The 24177-nt window shown below is 46.2% G+C and overlaps 1 protein-coding gene and 1 pseudogene across 6 annotated transcripts in view; one reads left to right on the top strand and one right to left on the bottom strand.

Moving 5' to 3' along the window:
- Positions 1-17320, bottom strand: part of LOC147018026 (transmembrane and coiled-coil domains protein 2-like) — a 109187-nt gene extending 91867 nt beyond the window's left edge. For all 6 annotated transcript variants that reach the window (XR_015062225.1, XR_015062226.1, XR_015062227.1 and 3 more), the window contains exon 1: positions 16003-17320. Coding sequence is in view for 3 of the 6 variants with exons in the window: in XM_085897242.1 (XP_085753368.1) it covers positions 16003-16659 (657 nt within the window). In the remaining 3 variants the exon portion in view is untranslated. The remainder of the gene's footprint in view (positions 1-16002) is intronic.
- On the top strand, positions 152-5018 carry LOC147018027 (uncharacterized; annotated as a pseudogene).
- Positions 17321-24177: the final 6857 nt, after the last annotated feature.

Here is a 24177-nt window from a genome sequence, read left to right as displayed (position 1 = left end):
GTGAGGTGAGGTGAGGATGTAAAGGCCACAACAACAAGTGGTATCTGGCACAATTGCTGAAGAACTGGGCCACAAGTGGTTGTTGGCACCAAAGTTGAAGAACGGGGCCACACAAAAGTGGGCCTTGGTGATAACTTTGGGCCACGGCATAATGGACTTTGCAGATGAACTTACAGGTAGCGGGCGGGACAACAGGCACAAGCATGGCAAAGTCATCGGCATAGACAAGCAACATGGCAAACCAGGCTCGGCAGGTATCGCTAGTTGGCCTCTCAGTGCACAGGTACCTGAGGGAGGTTATGCCCCCCCCCCCAGCACCCTCAATGGCAATTGGTGCTCTGCATCCCTTCTCCACGAGTACCTGGGCCCACACATAAATTTAGCATGCGCCCCATGGTGCCTTCTTCAAGAACTCATCTCTCGTGAGCCCATCAACACTCGTTTCATGCCTACAAAATAACATGTTTCTACACACGGCACTACCCGCAGAACGACCTCGATTGTAAATATGACGAAATCCCCCCAACTCATCTCTTAACTCACCCAGACTTTCCTGGGGCAGGGCTCATTCCCTCCCGATCATTCCTTTGCACCATACACACTGCACTCATATTCCCTCTCAGACCGCTGACCTGCATTCATTTCATGCATGCTCGTTCACATTTCCACACCTCCATTCACACTGGCACCATCTTCCTAACCAATTCCCACTGACAAACCCGTGCTCATCCCATCATCCCTTACACTACGCACGCTCCTTTTAACTCCACCTCGCTGTCCCCACTACATGTCAACCATCTCTTACACTCCCATCTAGTGCTAATCCCTCCCCATCCCAGTGCTCCTGTGCCCCCATGGCGGCAACCATTTCTAGTTCCTCCATGTCGGCATAGCTATTCTAATCCTACTTCCCCCTTCTGAGGGTAATGCTCCTGGAATTTCAATGCTACATCATCACCCATCGCCTTCATCTCTGCCTGTCCCACATCCATTTTGCTGCCCATTGTTTCCATGTCATGCCTTGAGCCTGTATATTTTGTTGCCTCCATGTTTACTGAGTGTTCCTCGATCTGTTTTGTTTCAAAATTTGTGCTATTTGGTGAGTTTGTGGTGGTCTTGTCATATCTGGTTTCACTGAGGCCAACAAATCTTCCCATCTGTGCCCGATCATGTTTATTTGTATTTTCTCCTTATTACCATCAGTTTTTATTTTCTCAACTTTTCCCACCCCCCTCCTTCTATTCCTCCCAACTATACCCTCTGTTTCATGCCTTAAAATATAAAATAAATTTACAACAAAAAAAACCCCTTTTCCCTCCTTGCCTTATTCCCTACATAACCACATGACTTCCTGTACCGACTGTTCTTCCTCCTTATGCCGACTTACCAGCTTCCTTCTACTTTAGCCTATCCACATTAATCATACGCCTTCACGATTTTTCTTCAACCTTTCCTTTACCTAACCTTTATCAAAAAAATAAAAATAATAAAAAGAACGGTCTTTTAAAATGCTTTAACTTCCTCTTTCACACATGTGGTTCTTGGTATTGCATCATAATTCACTCCTTTTCTTCTTCTTCAAAAGACCATTTTCAATTCGACCTTTCCTTCATCCCGTGTTCTCTGAATTCTCCTTCATTGCATCCCTCATGTGATGTCTTAAATAGCATCTCTGACTTAAAAAAAATTTCAATCCCAGTTTCCAATGCATGTTCATGTTTCATCAATCATCCTTTTTTTTTTTCCAACTTCAGTGTCAATTCACCTCCACCTCCTCAAATCTACCTCCTCCTAACTCCTCCCATTATACCCTCACCTTACCCCTCCCATCTTGCTCCTCATCCTACCTCCGCTCTTGGCACCTCTTCACTGTCTTCTGCTACAGTACCAGCTCCTCCTCTGTTATCCCAGTGTGTGGTGTTCTCACATCTGTGGGCTCCATTCTAACCTAACAGATATCTCTCAATCAGTACACTCCTCAACACCTCAAACATGCTCCTTGCTTTCTCTCAGCACACCTCCCCCTCTTCCCAACCCCTCAATTCTTGTACATCCCCCTGCCCATCCCTTTTTCACTATACTATTATGAAGTCTCATCCTTCCCCTCTCCCGTCTCCCATCGCCCTACTGCCCCTTGGTCATGCCTACTCTCATAGTCTCCCCTACCCCTCAAAGCAACCTTCACACTGTTCCCCCTCCAAGCTTCCCCTCACCTTTCTCAAAAACTCCCCCCCCCAACTCTCCACTCACCCTTCTCTCTCCTCAAAGCTCCCCCTCCCCCGCCCCGTCACATCCACACAAAGCTGTCTCCTTCCCCCGCCCTATCTCTTCCATATCATCACTCCACCTCCTCCAATCTTCAACTGCCCTCTGCTCCCTCTCTATTACTCTGCACTGTACCTCAACCCATCACCACCGAGCCTTTTCTCCTCCTCATCCAGACCTCTCCCCTAGCTCTTCTGTAATCACCCACACATTTTTCAATAACTCTCCTTACCTCCACCCCTCCTCCCTCGTCCTACCCTCCCCCTCCCCTTCCCTCCCATGCACCCGTAACATCCTCCCCTCCCTCTTACTTAACATAGTGAGGGAATTTTAGCAAATCGTCTTGACCATCTGTGAAAAAATTGCTTACCAAAAAATTTCTTCATTAACGTATTCATCTTGGTGTCTACTAACACCTATCAATTAGTGCAAACCCAAATCCTTGTGGAAAATTCTGGGGAGCCAATCAAAGTTCAGGTGCTCAGAGGGCCTGCGCGAAAAAAAAAAAAAAATCGGAAAAATTAACTTTTGCCAATATTAACTTGTGGGATGTTGAACTAGGGGCTTTTTGGGGGTGCTGAATCGATTCCAACCATTAGATTTGAGGAAAAATGAATCCCTGGCCATAAAATATTGATATGATACATTTTTAGATATCTCAGACTGTGTTTTGTGGTAATTTGGCTCAATTGATTCAGATTGTTCAAATTGTGCTGAAACCAGCATACAACATTTTTGAAACCACTGCGATATTGTCGGTTATACTTGTGCTCATGCTCAGTAGCATTCTCTGTGTTGGCTGACGTTAGCCAAGAGCTTTTAGCTATAAAATTATTGTGTACCGGACTCAATAGAAGTTGAATATATTCAACGTAGAGTGGACCTATTAATGTTAAAACACATCACTGTATGTGTGTTCTGCCTGTTTTGTGTCACTATTTCATGTCTGTCTGTTGTTTACAAAAAAAAGTCTTATTTTTAGGACAGTATGGACAAGGATGTGACTGAACCTGGCTTGACGTGTTTCATCTGTGGTGGTTCCGGGATTGAAAAGCATACGCTCTCAAAAGTCTCCAATAAAGGCTACCCACACCGACGTTAAAAGAGCCCAAATGAAGAGAGATAACAATGCTGTCAACACCATAGTTGGGTGTTTGGAGGAAGTCAACCCTTTTGATGCCACACGGGACAAGAAGACTCTGGTGTCCTTCTCAACTGGGTTCAGCAGCACTCCCGAAGACCAAGTCAACGCTGATCAAGCAGAAGAAGTTGGCAGAGCCATACAGCCTAAGATGGATGGGAAAACTGTTGTGGATGCAATGGTAACCAAACACAAGGTCAAATCACTTGCAAGCCTCAGATTTGGACCCAAAGTCAATGGTGAGAAGCTGGTCATTGACTCACTGAAGCTATTCAACCACCTCATTGTCATCAGTGAGCGTGATGTCAAGACCAAAGAAGCTCTGCGCTTTGAGTTGACGCCAAAACCGATGTCTCTGTTTGAAAAAAATCAAAAGTTGTGAAAGCCAGACAAGGCTGCCCTAGCAAGGTCCCTGAAGGCATGTGTGGCACCTGTCGAACAACCCCCCTGCACAAGCCTTGTGGTTGATGGTGGGTGGCTCCTGCACAATGTCAAGTGGGAGGCTAACCTTACTTTGAAGGATATTGCCGAGAGCTACCTCCGGTTTGTGAAGTCCATGGGGAGCCATCTCCTCCGGATAACGGTGGTCTTTGATGGATATGGCAGCTCCACCAAGGACCATGACCACTTGAGACGAACAAAGAATGCATGATGTGACATTCAGATTCGTATGGATCTCAAAATCATCATTGCAAGAGAAAAGTTCCTCGATAACAAGAATAACAAAGCCCAGCTCGTTCTACTCCTTGCTGAGACATTTAGTAGAAATGGAATCAGTGTACAGCAATGCTCCGATGACGCCGACACCTCCATTGTCTGCGCAGCTCTAGATGAGGCAAGGGAGTCCCCTGTTGAGGTGAGGGCTGAGGACACAGACGTCCTGGTTATGCCGATTCATCATGTTGCAGACCATCCGATCTTCCTCACGACATCCAAAGAAACATCTTACGATGTCGGAAAGATCCGGGAGGCACTCCCAGAGATATCTCATGTTCTTGCACAGCTTCCCTGGCTGCGATACAGTGTCTGCAATTTTTGGGTTTAGCAAACCAACTTTGCGAAGCAAGCTCTGCAAGACTGATGAAGCAGAGAGGGCAATGGACGTGTTTATGGACATCCGAGCTGAGAAAGGTGATATCATTAAAGCAGGCTGTGATCTTTTCATGCTCATGTTCCATGGGAAATCCTCCAAAGACTTGGAAGACTTGAGATTCGACATCTTCAGCAAGCGAGCTGCTACTGGGAGCATAAAACCTGAGAAACTCCCCCCGACAACAGAAGCTGCAGCACAGCACTCTCTCCGAGCTTACCTCCAGACTAGAGACTGGCTGATGCTGCAAGTCCATCGTTGGATGCCCGGGACTATGGATGGCAACTCACTGAGCAAGGATATGCACCAGTCCCTTCTACAGGCCCCATTGCACCAGACTACCTCCTGACGTTTGCCAGCTGCAACTGCGCGGGGGACTGCAGCTCACTCAGGTGCTGCTGTAAAAAGCAAGGAGTCAAGTGTATTTCTGCTTGCGGCATCTGTCATGGTAACTCTTACCTGAACATAAACCAGCTGGATGACAAGAGGAGTGAGGAAGATACTGAGGAGTTTGATGAATAAGGTTGTAAAAGCTGACAAAGCAACATTTCCATTGAGCACAGTTCTGTTAAAAATGTCAATAAAATACATTTTATATGATCAAGGAGTGTTTTTTTTTCTCAAAAATAATGGTTGGAATCAATTCAGCACCCCAAAAAACCCAAAGTTAGACATCCCACAAGTCAATATTGGCAAAAGTTAATTTTCCGATTTTTTCGCGCAGGCCCTCTGAGCACCCGAACTTTGATTGGCTCCCCAGAATTTTCCACAAGGATTTGGGTTTGCACTAATTTATAGGTGTTAGTAGACACCAAGATGAATACGTTAGTGAAGAAAATTTTGGTGAGCAATTTTTTCACAGATGGTCAATACAATTTACTAAAATTCCCGAACTAACCGTGTGGACCACAAACATCCAGGGACTTTGCTCAAACCTGACATCTTTCCATACAGGTTGCCCTTGACAAAACAGACAATCTGCTTAACAGAAACTTTCCTCCTTCAAGAAGTCTCTGACTCCTGAGTTACTCCCTCCTCCAGTATGACAGACCTGAGCCTCATCCTGGCAGCAGAGTTGCTCTCTTTATCAAAGACTCTATTCCTCACTCACCATGCACTGCACTCTCTCCCCCACACCCCCAGGAATACCTCTGGCTGCAGCTTCCCCTCCATTCCCACCCCATGTTTGTATGTGTGTTGTACCTTCCACCAAACAATGATAACTCCATTTACATCTTGCTCTCCAAAAACATGGACCAACTTCCATTGTCTCATCCCAACTCTCAATTCCTAATATATGGTGACTTCAACTGTCATCATGCCAGTTGGCTGGGTGGAGGTACCTCCCTCATCTGCCATGGCACTTCAGCAAAAGTATTCTGCGACACATTGGGACTGATAATCTGTCAACTTCCTGACCCAGATCTCAACCAACGTTACTCCATTTCTTCTGGATTTGATGTTGATCAGGTCAGGTCAGGTCAGGTATGGGAGCATGTGCCAGAACAGCACGTTGCTGCGTCCACTTTCCACCGGTACTCCAGAGGCCTCCATCTGGCCATCCCCCAGGCAGATGCCAGGCTTATCCCCATCTCCTTGAGATGCTGGTCAACCTGCTGCAAGCACGAGGCACGTGGTCGGCCCATTGGCCTCTTCCACTCACGAGACTCCCACGCTGAGAGAATCTGGTGAGCAGGATCAGCGTCAGGAAAACGAGCCACATGTCCATACAGCCGCAACTGACGCTCACAGACTATGCAGGTAACAAATCTCATCTGAGTCTCTCTCAGCAACCGCTCGTTGGACACAAAATCCGACCAGCGATAGCCAAAGATTCTCCGAAGAGACCTGGTACCAAAGGAATTAAGTCTCCGTCTCAGATCCTTCGTCAGAGTCCAAGTCTAGCATCCATAGAGCAAGACTGGAAGCACCAAGGACCTGAAGACTCGGACTTTCGTCCTCCCGCACAGGTACCGGCAGCGCCACACCCCATGATCCAGTGAATCCACGACTCCCCAGGCCCGACCCAGACGTCAATTGACCTCTGACTCACAGCCAGCAGAGACATGAATATCACTGCCAAGGTAAGTGAATCTCTCCACGACCTCAACATCCTCACCACAAACAGACACAGACAGGACAGCAGCATCCAAGATGTCATTGAAAGCCTGGATTTTGAAAGTTTTGACCCAAGAAACCCGTAATCCCAGCGGCTCCGACTCCTCATTCAGGACCTCGAGGGCCCCCAAAAGGATATCTAAAGTCTCCGCAAAGATGACTGCATCATCTACGAAATCAAGGTCCGAGATCTTGACATTCACAAACGATGCACCGCAGCTTGATCTCTCCAACATCCTCCCTAGAATCCAGTCCATACAGGTGCTGAAAAGTGTGGCGGCCAGTACACACCCCTGACGAACTCCAGTAACAACTGGAAATAAGTCAGAGATGGTACCACCACATTTCACAGCACTCTCAGTACCAGAGTAGAGTTCAGACATCAGATCGATCAGTTTTGGTGGCATCCCACGAAGACCAAAAATCCTCCAGAGGGCATCCCATTTCACTAAATCGAACGATTTACAGAGATCAACATAGGCTGCAAGCAGCCCCTGCCGAAACTCTCGTCTGCGTTCGGTTCCTCCGAAATGTTGATCAATTTCCCTGGAAATATCTTCTGTTCTTCCTCCGCTCCAACCAGTTCATCTAACCACATGCTTGTCAAAGTAGATATCTCTGGCTGTTATTGGAGAACCACCTCAGGCCGAATGGCAGGGACTTCAAACAGCCATCAAACTTCAAGACTGGTCTCCCATCTCTACTTTCTCTGACATCTGACATCAGTCGTGCCGTCGTGCCGTCGTGCCGTCGTGCCGTCTGTCTGGCTGTCTGTAAATCAGCAAACGTTACCGCTCTATATAAAAAGGTGCAAAAACAGAAACCTGCAATTACAGACCAACCAGCCTTCTCCCAATCATCAGCAAGGTTATGGGATCCATTGTGGCTTCAGACATTAAATCCTTCCTCTTCTTCAATGGCTTGATTTCCGATGATCAATTTGGTTTCAGACAAGGTCACTCTACCATGGACATGGTGTTTCTGCTCTCCAGACAATGGATGGAGATCCTCAATGTCAGACATGAAATCAAAGCCATATCCTGAGATATATCACATGCTTTCACAGAGTCCAGTAGAATTACACTATAACCTGAAACAAATTGCAATAGTTTTTTTTATTGCTGGATCTTGTACAGTGGGTCATTTTGAATGTCCCAATATAAAATAGGACAAAATAGGACCACCGGAAGTGCCCTAATTTGCATAAATTCAAAATGGCCACCATTGAGCACTTGGGGGGCTGATATCTCTTAAACAGTGCATTTTAGACCCCATAAATGTATTATTAGCAGATAGGAAAGTGACCCCAAGGAATCCAAATATGTCGTCAAAATTTCTATATGACGTCATATATGTCAGAAATGACGTCATTGATATAATTTATGTTAAATTTATGTTTTCCTCAATGTTTTTGTAGGAAGTACATGCATGACGTTCTTTGGAAATATCCTAGTCTGAAATATGTTCCATGAGCTATGCCTTGTACATTAACAAATTCAAATGTATACCTCCACAGATTCTGTCCTATACATGTCCTGGCTTATTCACATGATGAGGTTTTACTTAGTCTGAATCAATATCAGTGGCAACATCCCCCTAATTAGTGCATGATGTCCCTTTGCATCCCGTGCATGATGGTGAACACTCTAAGCCATTTTTCTGACAGCTGCAACATAGGGTGTCACAATGACCCTTGCATTGGCACCGGATTATTTTCAACAAATATTCCGGTGCAGGAAGCAAGTCCATCTTGCTTGGCTGCATTCGACAATCTGACAAATGCCACCCCCAATCCGTTGGATTCTTTCCCCATCCAAACCTGGGCTTGATAGTAAACCCTCTGTGAGTGATATCTTGCTGCGTTGGATGTTGGAGGTAGCGTCTGTTCTTGGACACTGCGAGCACTGGTAGCCACCTTTTCCGAGAACTTCCTGGCTCTCAGGTCATCCAGGCTTTCTTCCATCTTTCCACTACATAGAAAGACAAGAGCGCTCTCTCCTGCTTTATCTACGTCCTCTACCCCCAACTTTAGAATTTGCAACTTAAACTCATGATGATTTTGGGATTTCTTCACGGGCGCTCCTTTCCCTATCCCAAATATCCTGGATGTTGTGTCGCATCCAGCAATGGCATGGATCACTGGCAAGAGACTACACAATTCTTTCCCCAACTGCTTCTTGAGGCAAACAATGTCCTAGACTCTCCTCTTCACCTCCTTCTCCCCACACTTGCATTCTGACCTGAAGACGAGTCCTTTGCAATCATCACCGCAATAGAAACACAACAGTACAAGAAGATCTGTATCTTCTCCTATTAGTTGCGTACAAGCAGACGTTGAACACCTTAAAGCCGTTTTCACAATCAAGACATCAGCATCACCATCTGCGCTTAGGGTCTTGGCTGCAGACTTGGAGAAGCGCAAAACCTCATCATAGGATAAGCATAAGCAGAAGCCATGAGCATAAAGACCGTCTATCAAAAATCGAGAACCATACAAATGGTGCAGTTGGACACCTCGCCCAAATGGGATGGGTGCAAGGACGGTTCGAGGCCTAGTTGCTTGCATGATACAATGGCCTATTGTGGCAACCTTCAGGTCATTTGCACCTGGGAAAAGACCAGACAAAATAAACTGAAGTGATTCTGGCAAGTATTTCAAGTTAAGATCAATAGACCTAAGTTGAACTGGGTCTGGGTATGTTGATTTGGAAGTGTCCTGCGCTTTAATGTCCGATTTGATGAGTTCACCTGCAGTCTTGATAATTCGTCGCTTCTCATCAGCTTCATTGTCCATTTTAGGAGTGTCATAAAATTCCTGGAGGATCTGCGCTTGAGCTTTCCTGAATGTCACAATGTTCGGTCTGCCATTTATGTTCATGATCACAAACCGCTCTCCAAAATGTTAAAATAACTTTACACGCATATACATTGGAGAGTATGGGTCTTCACATATCTTTGACATTTCATCAACAAGATCAGTGACTGTGGTTTGTTCAGTCATTTTCCTGTAGGTCAGCGATGACCTGCAGGAATGCCTCTTGTAGTTGAATGTTTGTCCGCCTCCCTAGTTTAGTCGGTGGAATAATGCTGCTGGTGTCACTTCTGAAACGGAGTGGTATTTGCTTCCCTGTTCTGAAGTTTACATGACAAACTATGTGGTAAATGGCATCTGCCACGTGAAGGTCAATGCAAGATGCCAAACATCCCCGAACTTTCTCTGCCCAAGGATCGTACGCTTTACAGATAGACCTCTGGAAGTCCCACGTTCGAACAGGGTAAGAATCATCAGAGTTGGTGTCTGCTGACATCCCATAAAGGAAGCAGTGTTCCAAAAAGTTAAATATGGGTTCAATAGAATGGCGACTTGGCGGCTCTGGCTCCTCCTGAAACTTTCGTTTTAACGAAAACTGTATAGATTTCTTGTTGCAAAAGTCTAGTCTGCATTCAGAGTGGAACTTCTGCCCCACCATCACGTTGATGGCAACTCCTCTTGATTTTGCAGCTTTCCTCACACTATGGGCACCCTTCTCTGTAAAAGTAAACGTTTGTCGGCCATCATCAAGCTGTTTCTCGCACATGGCACACTTTGTGTCATCCATGGTGTAGATGTCGCAATGTGGATGGAAAATTAGTTTTTAGGATATTGTCAAAGCAATGCTAAATTCCACGAAAATCAGTCAAGTAGTTTACCTAATGCTATGCGTGTACATATGACGTCTAATACCTCACACAAACAATCTGAACCAAACACCATATACACAGTACACTCTACAGCAGTCACTACACAAAGCATGCAAAATGAAATCGGTCATGCCCACAGTGTAAAAATAGCCGCATAAATCTGATGTATTGTACAGATACACTCATGATCACCTGAACAAAGAGTCACCTGGCCGTTGAGTCCATTTACCTTACGTGAAATGTGCTGGTGTAGGTTACCCTGACGGGGGGGGGGGGGGAGGGGGTTTGTTGTGTTCCATGTTGTGTTATTTGTCAATCCCGATGTATACTATATGATAAGGGAAAATAAACTCTTTTGAATTTGAATTTGTTTGACACCTATGACATCATATAAATGATGCCAAAGACGTCATTTCTGACATATATGACATCATATACAAATTTTGACGACATATTTGGATTCCTTGGGGTCACTTTCCTATCTGCTAATAATATATTTATGGGGTCTAAAATGCACCGTTTAGGAGATATCAGCCCCCCAAGTGCTCAATGGCGGCCATTTTGAATCTATGCAAATTAGGGAACTTCCGGTGGTCCTATTTTATATTGGGACATTCAGAGTGACCCCCTGAACAAGATCCATTAATAAAAAAAACTATTGCAATTTGTTTCAGGTTCAGCCATTCTGGGGCTAAATATACTGGACTAATAGCCATATCGCTGCCCTGCTCACCAAACTCTCTTCCTATGGTATCCAAGGCCATCTCCACTCATGGCTCGCAGACTTCCTCTCCTGTCGCGGTCAATGTGTGGCCCTTAATGGAGGGCTCTCATCCCCTCTTCCTGTCCAGGCTGGAGTTCCTCAAGGCAGTGTTCTGGGCCCTGTTCTTGTTCTGGTCTTCATCAATGATCTCTCCGATTCCATGGAAAATCCTCTATCTCTTTGCTGATGACTCCACCCTCTGCCATACCATCTGTTATCCCTCAGATCAGCAAGCAGCAGCCTCTTCACTCTCTGCAGTTCTACGTAAAATCACAAGCTGGTCCAACACTTGGAACATATCCTTCAATCCTGACAAACCTCACACTCTCACTATGTCTCTGAAAGGACCGTCTGGAACACTCCACCCCCCCCCCCCAATCTACTTTCTCAACAATCCTCTTGAAGTCATTTTATTCAATATTCTGGGTGTTACTACCTGCCATGATATTTCATGGGAAAGTCACATTTCCAAGCTGGCCTCCAAAGCTCGTTGCCGACTGGGCATCCGCAATTGTGCAAAGTCCTTCCTTGGCACACCTGAGCTCCTGACCACATACAAAGCTTTCATCCACAGCCTGATAGAGTACTACTCTCCCCATTGGACTGGTGCTCCCGCCTTTCTTGGCTTCACGCTGTGGAAACAAAAGCATAAAGGATCATTGGTATCTCCCATGATGAGGCTGAGTTTTCGGGCGTCTCACTCTCTCACTGCAGTCAGGTCGGTGGTCTTTCTGTCTTCGACTCTCCACTCCGGCCTCACCCCCCCCGGCTCTGTCTGCGATATTCCCCCGCCCCCCGGCTCTGTCTGCGATATTCCCCCGCCCCCCGGCTCTGTCTGCGATATTCCCCCGCCCCCCCCCCGTCATATTTCCGCAGGGCGCTCAAGGTCCGCCAGCAACCCCCTTCTTGTAAAACTACCAAAATGAAGACTCACTGCTCACCTTCACTCTTTATTCCCACCTTTGGAACAAACTTCCACACTCTCTTCAAACCCACCCTTACCTCCTGGTCTTCAAAACAGCTGTTCACCACCATCTCTTATCTTCCCCAATCCAAAACCATAATTTTTTCTACCCCCCATTAATCCACCCCAAACCCACCTCCTTCAAATTTCCTTCTTTCCTTCCTGCAAATCCATGTAGTGCAAGGACCTGAAAGTCCCTGTAGTGTCCATCTTGTTTACCCCATCCCATCCCTCACCCTTCCACAGATATCCTAAAGTCTCTATTCCACACTGTTTTGTCCTTCCCTCTCCCACCCCTCTCGTCTCCTGCTCCCCTGGTCATACGTTCTGTGTGTTCGCTCTCATATGAGCCTCGACCCCCCCCACCCCAAAAAAACCCCATCACCCATCACCTTTGACTCCACCTGTCTCAATCAATTTTTCACCCATCACTTCCAGCCTGCTGCCCATGGCCTTCACATCAGCCTTTGCTTCCTTCCTTGTCTCTGCCAGCCTGGCGTCCATTCTGCTCATAATTTTATCAAACATCCTTGCTAACCGATCCATTTCCAATGGCGCTGGTAAGGCCGACATGCTTTTCTGGGGTGTGGACTCCAGAGGACCAATTTGGGGGTGGGCGTCCCCGAGCATTATCAGTGTCTCTGCCGCGCCCCCTACCGAATATTCCCACAAAGAATCACTTCTCTCAATATCGCCCTCCTGGACCATGGGTTCCTCCACCACATAGTCATCATCAAAACACACCTGGATGATCTGCTCACTTTGATGTGACATAGCTGCACAATCGCTTTTCAACTGAAATTTGCACCCTATTCATGCTCCGTCACAATTTCAAATTTGCACAATCCTGCAGTGTCAGGGGGTTCAAAAGATCCCACTCCAAGACACCAAATGCTACGGCCCGGGGTTCGAGGTTCGCCATGAGGTGAAGCCCTTAGGTTCCTTCCGAACGCTTGGTGCTGAGGCCACCAGCTGGAGAGAACTCCACAGTCCAGCTGGTTTCTAAGCAACCACGAATGTCAATTAATCTCATCAACTCCAACTAGGTTATCAGTCAGACTCCATTTATATGAGCAGGTGACTAAATCAACTGAGTTTCATGCCCTCAGTGCGCACTCGGGTTAGTGCCGAGCAATAGTGTGTACACTGGCTAACGCGTGGAGCCAGTCGGTGGGGTACAACCTCCCGTCTCACTGTACTTGTACACTGTCGGACCAATGGAGGAAAGGACAACGGAGACAGATTTGAAAGAAAAAAACCAGCAACTATTTATTTCAACACACAAGCAATGGTGAAAAGCACATTATTTACAGGCCTTTATTCACAAAAGCGAGTATTTACATGCAAAAGGCACAGAAGATCACACTTCGCTCTAACATGTATTATTATGCAATCTTATTTAAACAAAAGACATATGGCCATCTTTCAATCTGAGAAGAAGAAAAAGGCAAGACGAACGAAGAAGAAAAGAAAAGTACGGAGCGTGGAGTCGACTCCTTCCCTCACCTCACACTGCCCAAATGGGGTTGTGCCAGTCAAAATGTACTGGCAAGGTAGGAAAGGACAAGGAAGATGGGTGTAGTATCGATGTGGTGTGATGGGACATGCAGCCGCATCTCCGAGACGTCTAGACCCAGGAGGCAAGTCCTCTCCGGCGTGCAAGATATACAAACAGCAAGCAGCTCCGTTTCTACTGTGCCTACGGGACCAGTCGCTCCAGATGAACCAAGCCGCATTCTGAGCTTTCTCCTTGCTCTCCTCCATACTATGAGCTCCTTCCTTCTCTCTTCCGCACTAAGAGCTCCTGTCTGCTCCTCCCCAAAAAAGCTTTTAGGACAAGGACAAGGACAAGGACCAGCTCTGAGCTCATTCTCCTCACAGGACATGACTTTCTCCCCCATCTCTCTTGTGCAAGCCTCCCCCTCATTGGTGTACATCTGATGGGGGTGTGTCCACAATCCAGCTTGTGGAAAATCCTGCCATCTCTGAGGGAGCTTTCAACGCAGCCTCCACCCCTCCTTTCACACACCCAAGGCAGAGAACGAGCCCCCCCCCCACAACCACCACTCCCTCCCCCATGCACAAACGTTCAATCTACAGTGCACACTGTAGTGTGCATGCTAGATACGCAGCACTCCACTGTGCATGGCAAAAGAGCCACACCTCACATGACAAACGTGGATGTGCAGGGAAGGAAGAATGGAGGAAGTACAAGGAAGGAAGAATGTGGGAAAGTAATTTGGTGCTGGTCTGGAGGACCAACCGTTTACGGTGAGCAATGGGTGGTTGGTGGCAAATAATCAAAGAATGAATCGATTTGAGTGGTTAGGAAGACAGATGCTTTCAACCCTGCATATAAACCTGTAGGGTTGAAAGAAAGGTTGTTGAATTGATGTTTGGTGAATGGGATTATTGGTGGATTGAGAAAGGCGGGAAGGGGTGGGTATTATTGGAATGGACCGATAGGGTATTAAAAAAGATTTAAAGGAGCCAGGGAGGAGGGAGGGAGGGAGGGGGGTGAAAAGACATCACACCAGGGATACACAAGCTATCAACAAAGCATGCCCCCACCCTAAAACCATTAGACAAGGGGCAAAGGGTATATATATATATATATATATATATATATATATATATATATATATATATATATATATATATATATATATATATATATATATATATATATATATATATAAAACAGGGGGTAGGGGAAGATACGTGAAGGTAAAGAATGCGTAGGGGAAGGTAAGAGGAGGGAAAGAGGCAGTGGGGGAAGTTAAGGGGAAGGTAAGGGAAGGTAAAGAGGGGGTAGGGGGATGGTAAGGGAAGGTAAAGAGGGAGTAGGGAAAAGTAAAGGGGGTAAAGGAGGGGAAGTGAGGACAGTAGAATTTATGAAGGATAATAGAAAAGGGAGGGGGGAGGAGGAGGAGGATGGTGCGTGGAATATTTTTATTTTATTTTTTAAACCCATACTTGTGTACATCTATCTATATATTACTAAAACTCTCATCTTTATATATATATATATACACACAAATGTATGTATGTATGTATGTATGTATGTATCTGAAATACAGCCAAAACGGTACACGACAGTGCAAAAATTTTAGGGCCACCTTACCTACCATTCTCCTGCAGTGTGCAGAATCAAGTTTCGTTCAAATCGGGCAACGAAAAAATTATGAAAAAAAAAAATCAATTCGGTGCCCGGTGCCCGATTCAGTCAAGTTTTGGTATGCTGATCCATAAAGCACAAGGACAAACCATGGAGAATGTGTTGATACACCTCGAGAAACCGGTTGGCCGAACGATGATTCCTGAGGTAAATGCTCAAATTTTCTTCAAGTTAAAGTTTGACCACAAAACAACATTAAAATTGTCTTTTTTACTTTTTTCCATCAACCGCTGTCACAACGGGTTCACGGGTCGTCTAGTAATCAATAAAATTAATGCTAACTGGAGGTTACAACCAAGTAGGTATGACACACACATGCACATTATATACAAACTGTATATATAAATAAATTATAAAGTCTGACAAGGTTTTCTGTGGTAAATGAAAGTCGGACGTTGTTAAGGTTTTTTTTTTTTTTTACGTGAAAGAGCAAAAATATCGGTGATTAATTTTTAATTTTAAATTTTTTTTACATCCACAAGTTAATGCATCAACGACAATAATAATAAATTATATTTTAAAATAATTTGTATTCCTCTCACACTCTCCACTGCCGTTCATATTCACTCCTGCTCGTCTTGCCGCCGATCAGCCATGCAAACACAGGTCGTCGTTATCAATGGCGTTGACGAAATCATCAAAAAGGGCTCCGATAAACATCGAAACGCATCATTTCGTCATCAAAACGGGTCCCAGTTCCTGAGCATTTACCAGTCGGCAGTGAAGGCTCGTTCGTTGCTCCTTGGTTACGGGCAACCTTTGAATTGAACGAAGGGAGGTTTTAATGGTTTAACCGACTCACCTTGTCCGACTCGGTTCCAGGAGCCGCCTCAGGTCCCCCTGGCATCGCAATCTCCAACATCGTCCGAGCCGAGTCCCGAGAACCCCCGACTGAAGAAGAAGAAGAGGTCGAATATCCTCCCGATTCGGATGAGGCGCCCTGAAGGCTCGGGCGGGAACCCTGCTCCCCTGAGGGCGCGGCAGCTGACGCCGCTGCCGACATCACGACCGCGGGCGGTGGACTCGGGGTGACGACCGCCGAAGGGCCTCCACCAAGCGGCCCAACCCCCTTGGTGCTCTTCCGGGGCCGCTCTGGTCGCACCTGGATCTGCTGCAAGACCTTATTGAAAGCAGTGGACCTGGAGGGAAGCTCGCCCAAGGACGTGGCGCACAAGACGCGCTGCACTTCGGGAGACGCGCGCTCTCCTTGCTCTTGCAAGTCCAAGGAACCGCCCTCGTTTCCTCCTGCAGGTTGGGACTCCTTGGTCCTGCGTCGCGAATGCAACAACTGTCGCAACGCCGAGCCCTGTAGGCCACGGCTCGACGTGCCGGCGGACTGTGGGGACGATGGGCGGCGAGCCTCGCTCCGGGCTCCTCGACTCGCCGCCGATCCCTCGTGCTCCCAGGATCCCGAGCCGTCGGTACCCGGCGGCTCCGAACCCCTCGCGGAACGCTTCATGATCGTCTCTCATCCAAACGTCCGCGTCAATTTGTGCCTGGTTCCTCCGTCATACCGAGTACCGAGTACCCATCCTCAGGAATCCTTGCCGGTCCACCACGCCATGGTGGACGCTCGTCGACGACGCCGAGACCCTCCGTCATGAACATTATTTAACCCTTTCTTTCACAGCTGCTTTGCGATGTAAAAAAAGAGCGCCCCCAGTGCCGATGCTCGGCACTGGCCGATGTGGTCCGAATGAATTGGTTTCAGTTAACCTCGTAAGCTGCATCTCTACCTGGTTGATGTAACAAGTTAACTTTAATTCGGCTTTACCAAGGTGTCACCTCTTTCGTTTGAATGGGGACGTGGCTGTGCCGCTGATGCTTTGGATGGGGGCGTGGCTGTGCCGCTGATGCTTTGGATGGGGGCGTGGCTGTGCCGCTGATGCTTTGGATGGGGGCGTGGCTGTGCCGCTGATGCTTTGGATGGGGGCGTGGCTGTGCCGCTGATGCTTTGGATGGGGGCGTGGCTGTGCCGCTGATGCTTTGGATGGGGGCGTGGCTTTGCCGCTGATGCTTTGGATGGGGGCGTGGCTGTGCCGCTGATGCAACGCCCCTGCAGATTCGAGCGAGGATGTTTAATTAGCTCAGGGTGCCGGTGATAGCTCGCCGACTCTCCACGAAGGACGCTGTGGAATGTTTAACGTCCACCAATGAATGCTGATGGCTAGAACTCCCAATTTTTACGTGATCCGTATGAGGGACATGTTGATGAATCACCCTGCATGTGATACACCAGCATGGCAGTTTATAGCTGGGCCGAGATTCAAACCCAGGTTAGAGAGTTCAGAGGCGAGTGTGCGTACCTCCAGAGTCTGGACTCTCCTGTCAGCCCTGTTCCCTGACATCTGACCCAACGTAAATGTTTTCACAGGAATGTCGCAACTTTACTGTGATTTCGATCTTCTCTTTAAAATCCACTGGTGAGCTGGACCAGCAAGATCAACACCTCACTCATCTTCAGAGAATTCCTCTGGTTAGCAGAAATAAATATTTTGAAGAGACCAGCTTGTAAATCCACAACTTCAACATCATGAAAGCAAGAAATTATGGGGTATATACTGCTGGTTCATGGGCGCCAGCAGTGACCACTACTTTTGTTGTGTCTGTCTGTCTGTCTGTCTGTCTGTTTGTGACTCTCTCCAGAGCATAGCTCCATGATGTTTGATGCGATCTTGATGAAACTTGGACATAAGCTAGATATCATGGTCTAGTTGTGTCTTTTTGTATGAGGGCGTCCCACGCCCCTTGTGGGTGGAGCCACGCCCACTTGAACTTTTTATTCATTTTTTTTTTTTTGCCCAATTTTTTTTTTTCTCGCAATTTCATTTCCTAGAAGCTGTGCGTAATGTCCATAATGTACAACATATAAAAAATCCGATTTTATTTGGTCAATTTTGATGGAAGAGATAGGTTTTTATGGTAGGGCTTCCTCAAAAGCTTCCACTAACTCAATTGTACTTATCGTGGCATTGTTCAATATTGCCCGCAAACCATCGTCGCCTCCTGGCTTGTACATAGTTTTATTTGGTATATACTGGGTTTTGGGGTTTTTTTGGTATATACTGTACATAGTCGAGGTTCGTGCACGACTGAGTACACTGAACGGATCAGCACATAACAGGACAAAAAGAACAGTCGAGAGAGGGGGGTACCAACACCTGAGGCGAACAAACAAGGGACCTTTTGTATGTTTTTTTTTTGAGCTTACCTGTTTGCGACTTTTCCTGAAAAATTGCGAGACAGTGGAATCTCACGAGATTGTGAATTAAACGTTGTCCCGTCGTTCGTAAATTAGAACGTTGTTTATATATGCATCACGCAGAAGATAATTCGTTTAGGATTATTTATTAACACACTTGCACGAGAATGACACTTGGTAGAGTGCATACCTCTGCTAGGCTGAACAGTTTAAGTTTTGTACTCCACTGATTGGCCAGAACTACATCCTGACATTAACCCTTTAAACCCCTAGCGGCCGTTTTACCGACCGCTATTCAAACCTCCATATTCCTGAGCGATCAGATTTTTCTCCAGGGAGACCAGGGTAGGGGAGCCAAAAGTCCAAGGAGCTCAAGCTCAAAAAGTTACCCAAAACCTAATGGGCTTGTTCTTGTCACCAAACCAACTCATCCACCAAGTTTTGTCATAATCTATCCATAACTTTTTGAGCTATCCTGCTCACAAACACACAGACAAACAAATAGAGATGAATGCATGACCTCCGTCCACCTTCGGTGGCAGAGGTAATTTGGTTATTCAAAATCACTTGAGAGTCGCAATTCCATGGAGCAAAAAAATCTCACAAGATTGTGATTGTATGTTATTTCGATTGTAATAAACCATTACTTGTAGGAATCATGCTGTTGTTTTGATTGGTTTCCTGAAAGTTGGTAGTGGCATAATAAAGAGGTGAATAAAGGATGGGAAAGTTAAATATTCCACTATTTAATTGAAGTAGTGAAGAAATAACATACATGTAATGATGTAACAATGCCCTCTTGCTTTGAAGAATGGAGAGGGGGAGGGAAGGACAGAGAGTTGGGGTAGAGGTGGGGAGCAGACAGGAAACAGACTTTGGAGAGGAAGGTTGTAGCTTTGGGGGGTGGGAGGTTAAAGACTTGGGGGGTTGAGGTCTCCCATATTTTGGGAGATATATTTATATATCTATATTTTGGCAGGGGGGTTGAGGTCTTGGGGCTAGAGGGGTGGAGTTTAGGACTTGGAGTTGGGAGGTAGAGTTGGGGACTTGGGGTTGGGAGGGGGGTTATGGTGAAATTATAGGGTAAACAGAGCAGAAAAAGGAAGTGCCAGAGTAGCAGAGCAGGTTTTTCTGACACGTGAGCTGATACCCTCCTGTCCAATTGCACAATCAAAGTCGAGGGTTGCCAGAAACTTCTACACCTTCTCAGGTGTAAAAGGCTCCGAGTCCAAAAGCAGTTGGTTGCGACAGCGAAGGATGGATACAGAAAGAAAGAGGGGTTGGGGAGACAAGATTTGGAAGCAAACATAGATTTGAGGCATTCAGCCTGCTCACGAGCGGAGTCGGCTGTGGTGCCATTTGAGGAGAGGGAAGCGATGGAAGGAAAACATACACTTGAGACAGACATAACAAGGAGTCACCAGGTTTTAGAGGAGGGAGAGAAGTTTGAAAATTAATTCTTGAGGTTGGACAGTTGGTGTTTTGTGTCACTCCTGAGTGTGGACACACATTTGTTGTGGGCTTTTTGGAATGCACTGATATTGCCTTCAGTTGGATTTGTCTTCCAAGAAGAGAAGGCAACTTGTTCAGTTACTGCCTCACCACAGGATTCATGGTACCATGGTTAGGAAGGGGGGTAGGATAACTGAAGACGAGATGGGATGAATTTGTACACAAGCGAGAGAAGGTTTCTGTGGAGGAATTCCCAGGCTGTCCATATCAGGGGCAATGGATATGGGAGATCAATCCTGAAGAGAGATGGCTGCTTGCAGTCCCTGCCAGTAAGTCTGAGTTCTGTTCTTGCATCTGGCAAGTCCTTGCATTGCATAATTTTGCATAATTTTAAAATAGTCCTAAACTACTATCGAACGAAATGTCATTTCACCGAATATATTAACATCCTTTATTTCATCAGGATTTACATCTTGAGGGTTGTTGAAAAAAATACAAATTTCTCCTTGCATATTACAGATGGTATTTTTTTTTTTGGTTATTACAGGAGACGGGGAAGGCGAGTCCGGAGGCAGTGGGAGAGGGGGAAGGGTAGAAGTGTGGAGGTGAGAGTTGGAACTCTGAATGTTGGGACGATGACTGGCAAAGGGCGAGAGTTGGCTGATATGATGGAGAGAAGAAAGGTGGACATACTGTGTGTACAAGAGACCAAGTGGATGGGGAGTAAGGCTAGGAGCATTGGAGGTGGTTTCAAACTGTTCTACCATGGTGTGGATGGGAGGAGAAATGGTGTCGGGGTAATCCTGAAGGAAGATTATGTCAAGAGGGTATTGGAGGTGAGGAGAGTGTCTGACCGAGTGATGAGTGTGAAGTTGGAAATTGAAGGGGTGATGATGAATGTCATCAGTGCATATGCCCCACATATGGGGTGTGAGATGGAGTATAAAGAAGATTTCTGGAGTGAGTTAGATGAAGTGGTGGAGAGTGTATCCAAGGATGAAAGAGTGGTGATTGGAGCAGATTACAATGGGCATGTTTGGGAAGGGAATAAAGAGGATGAGGAGGTGATGGGTAGGTACGGTCTCAACAAGAGAAATGTGGAAGGGCAAATCATGGTAGAGTTTGCAAAAAGAATGGAAATGGCAGTGGTAAATACGTATTTTAAGAAGAAGGAGGAACACAGGGTGACATACAAGAGTAGAGGAAAGTGCACACAGGTGGATTACATCTTAAGCAGGAGATGCAACCTGAAAGAGATTAGTGACTGTAAGGTGGTGGCAGGGGAGAGTGTAGCTCGACAGCATCGATTGGTGGTCTGCAGGATGATTTTAGAGGTGAGGTTGAGGAAGAGAGTGAGGGCTGAACCAAGGACCAGATGGTGGAAGCTGAAGGAGGAAGACTGTTGCGTGAAATTTAGGGAGGAGGTGAGACAGTCGTTGGATGGTGGTAAAGATGGGTGGGATGATTGGGCAACGACAGCAGAAGTTGTGAGGGAGATAGCGAGGAAGGTACTTGGTGTGACATCTGGACAGAGGAAGGAAGATAAGGAGACTTGGTGGTGGAATGAGGAAGTACAGGAAAGTATAAGGAAGAAGGGGTTGGCGAAAAAGAAGTGGGATAGTCAGAGAGATAAAGAAAGTAGGCAGGAGTACAAGGAGTGGCGGTGAAAGGCAAAAAGAGAGGTGGCAAAGGCCAAGGAAAAGGCATATGACGAGCTGTATGAGAAGTTGGATACAAAAGAAGGGGAAAAGGATTTATACCGATTGGCAAGACAGAGGGACCGAGCTGGGAAGGATGTGCTGCAGGTTAGGGTGATAAAGGACGCAAATGGGAATGTGCTGACGAGCGAGGAGAGTGTGTTGAGAAGGTGGATGGAGTACTTTGAGGAGCTGATGAATGAAGAAAATGAGAGAGAGAGAAGGTTGGAAGAGGTGGAGATAGTGAATCTGGAAGTGGGGTGGATCAGTAAGGATGAAGTGAGGACTGCTATGAAGAAGATGAAAAGTGGAAAGGCGGTTGGCCCAGATGGTATACCAGTGGAGGCATGGAAGTGCTTAGGAGAGATGGCAGTGGGGTTGTTAACCAGATTGTTTAATAAAGTCTTGGAAAGTGAGAGGATGCCAGAGGAGTGGAGATTAAGCATACTGGTTCCGATTTTCAAGAATATGGGTGATGTGCAGAGCTGTGGAAATTACAGAGGGATAAAGTTGTTATGCCACACCATGAAGTTGTGGGAAAGAGTAGTGGAAGCTAGGTTGAGAGGAGAGGTGACGATCTGTGAGCAGCAATATGGGTTTATGCCAGGAAAGAGCACCAGTGATGCAATGTTTGCTTTGAGAATGTTGATGGAGAAGTATAGGGAAGGCCAGAAGGAGTTACATTGTGTGTTTGTGGATTTAGAGAAAGCTTATGATAGAGTGCCAAGACAGGAGTTGTGGCATTGTATGAGGAAGTCGGGAGTGGTGGAGAAGTATGTGAGGATCGTGCAGGATATGTATGAGGACAGTGTGACAGCGGTGAGGTGTGCGGTAGGAATGACAGACCGGTTTAAGGTAAAAGTGCGATTGCACCAAGGATCGACTCTGAGCCATTTCCTGTTTGCAATGGTGATGGACAGGTTGACGGACGAGATCAGACTGGAGTCTCCATGGACTATGATGTTCGTGGATGACATCATGATCTGTAGGGAGAGTAGGGAGCAGGCTGAGGCGAGCCTCGAGCGGTGGAGGTACGCACTGGAGAGAAGGGGAATGATAGCATAGTCAGTCAGAGTAAGACGGAGTACATGTGCGTAAATGAGAGGGAGGGTGGTGGTATGGTGCGGTTGCAAGGAGTTGAGGTGGGGAAGGTGGATTGGTTTAAATACTTGGGATCAACTGTCCAAAGTGACGGAGAGTGTGGGAGAGAAGTGAAAAAGAGAGTGCAGGCAGGATGGAGGGGGTGGAGAAGAGTTCCAGGAGTGATTTGTGACAGAAGGGTAGCTGCAAGAGTGAAGGGTAAAGTATATAAGACGGTAGTGAGACCAGCTATGTTGTATGGTTTGGAGGCGGTGGCACTAACAAAAAGACAGGAAGCGGAGCTGGAGGTGGCAGAGTTAAAGATGCTGCGATTCTCGTTGGGAGTGACGAGGATGGATAGGATAAGAAATGAGTATATTAGAGGGACAGCACAGGTAGGACGGTTTGAAGACAAAGTGAGAGAGGCGAGATTGAGATGGTTTGGACATGTGCACAGGAGGGAAGCGGAGTATATCGGGAGAAGAATGTTGAAGATGGAGCCGCCAGGCAGGAGGAGAAGAGGAAGGCCAAAGAAGAGGTTCATGGATATGGTGAGGGCGGACATGTGGGTGGTTGGAGTGTCAATGGAAGATGTGGAGCATAGAGCGAAATGGAGACGGTTGATCCGCTGTGGCGACCCCTAACGGGAGCAAGCCGAAAGAGGAAGAAGAAGAAGATATTACAGATGGTCTTATCTTTTCTTTCTCAAGCTTCATCCATAAGGTTTTTCTTTTTTGATACTTTTTCTTGTTTCATTGCTTTTTCTAGTTTTGAATATATTGCCAGAAGGAGAGGAGAAACTTTTGTTAGAGCTACTTTAATTGATGTTCTTCCAGATATACCAAAAGCCCTTCCACTGATTGAAATTGAAAAACTCATATTATTCACCATAATTGTTTTTATCCAATAGTTGTTATATCTATCTTTATTCAATTTTACATCCTCGACATATTTCTCAGTATCTTTTACAAATGAAAAGATTGATTGAAACTTGCCTTTTGTGTCTTGATACATTGTATTTATTAAGTGAAAAAAGTTGGAGGATAAAATGGTTTTAAGCACAGATTCACCTATAAATTAAACAAAATTTTCATCAAGAACATTTTATTTCAAGCAAAGTTTTGTGATATAAATATGGCGAATACAACTTACTGTGATGTTTGTAATCATTAATATAGATGTTATAAAAACACCTTCAAACCAACAAACACAGATTCAATCTTTTCAGACAAATATCTCCACTTGACCAAGAAACTTCTGACATTCTACTCTCCCATCAATGGATGGAGGTCCTCAATGCCAGACAGGAAATCCGAGCCGTATCCCTGGACATATCACGTGCTTTTGACACAGTCTGGCATCCTGCACTACTCACCAAACTCTCTTCCCATGGTATTCAAGGCCATCTCCACTCATGGCTTGCAGACTTCCTCTCCTGTCGCAGTCAACGTGTGGCCCTAAATGGAGTTCTTTCATCCCCTCTTCCTGTGCAGGCTGGAGTTCCTCAAGGTAGCGTTCTGGGCCCTGTTCTTTTTCTGGTTTTCAT

This window comes from Eptatretus burgeri, chromosome 10 (assembly GCF_056783735.1).
Source record: "Eptatretus burgeri isolate ZD-2024b chromosome 10, Ebu_testis_v1, whole genome shotgun sequence".
In the NCBI taxonomy this organism is placed as follows: Eukaryota; Metazoa; Chordata; class Myxini; order Myxiniformes; family Myxinidae; genus Eptatretus; species Eptatretus burgeri.
This window is presented reverse-complemented; position numbering and strand designations above follow the sequence as displayed.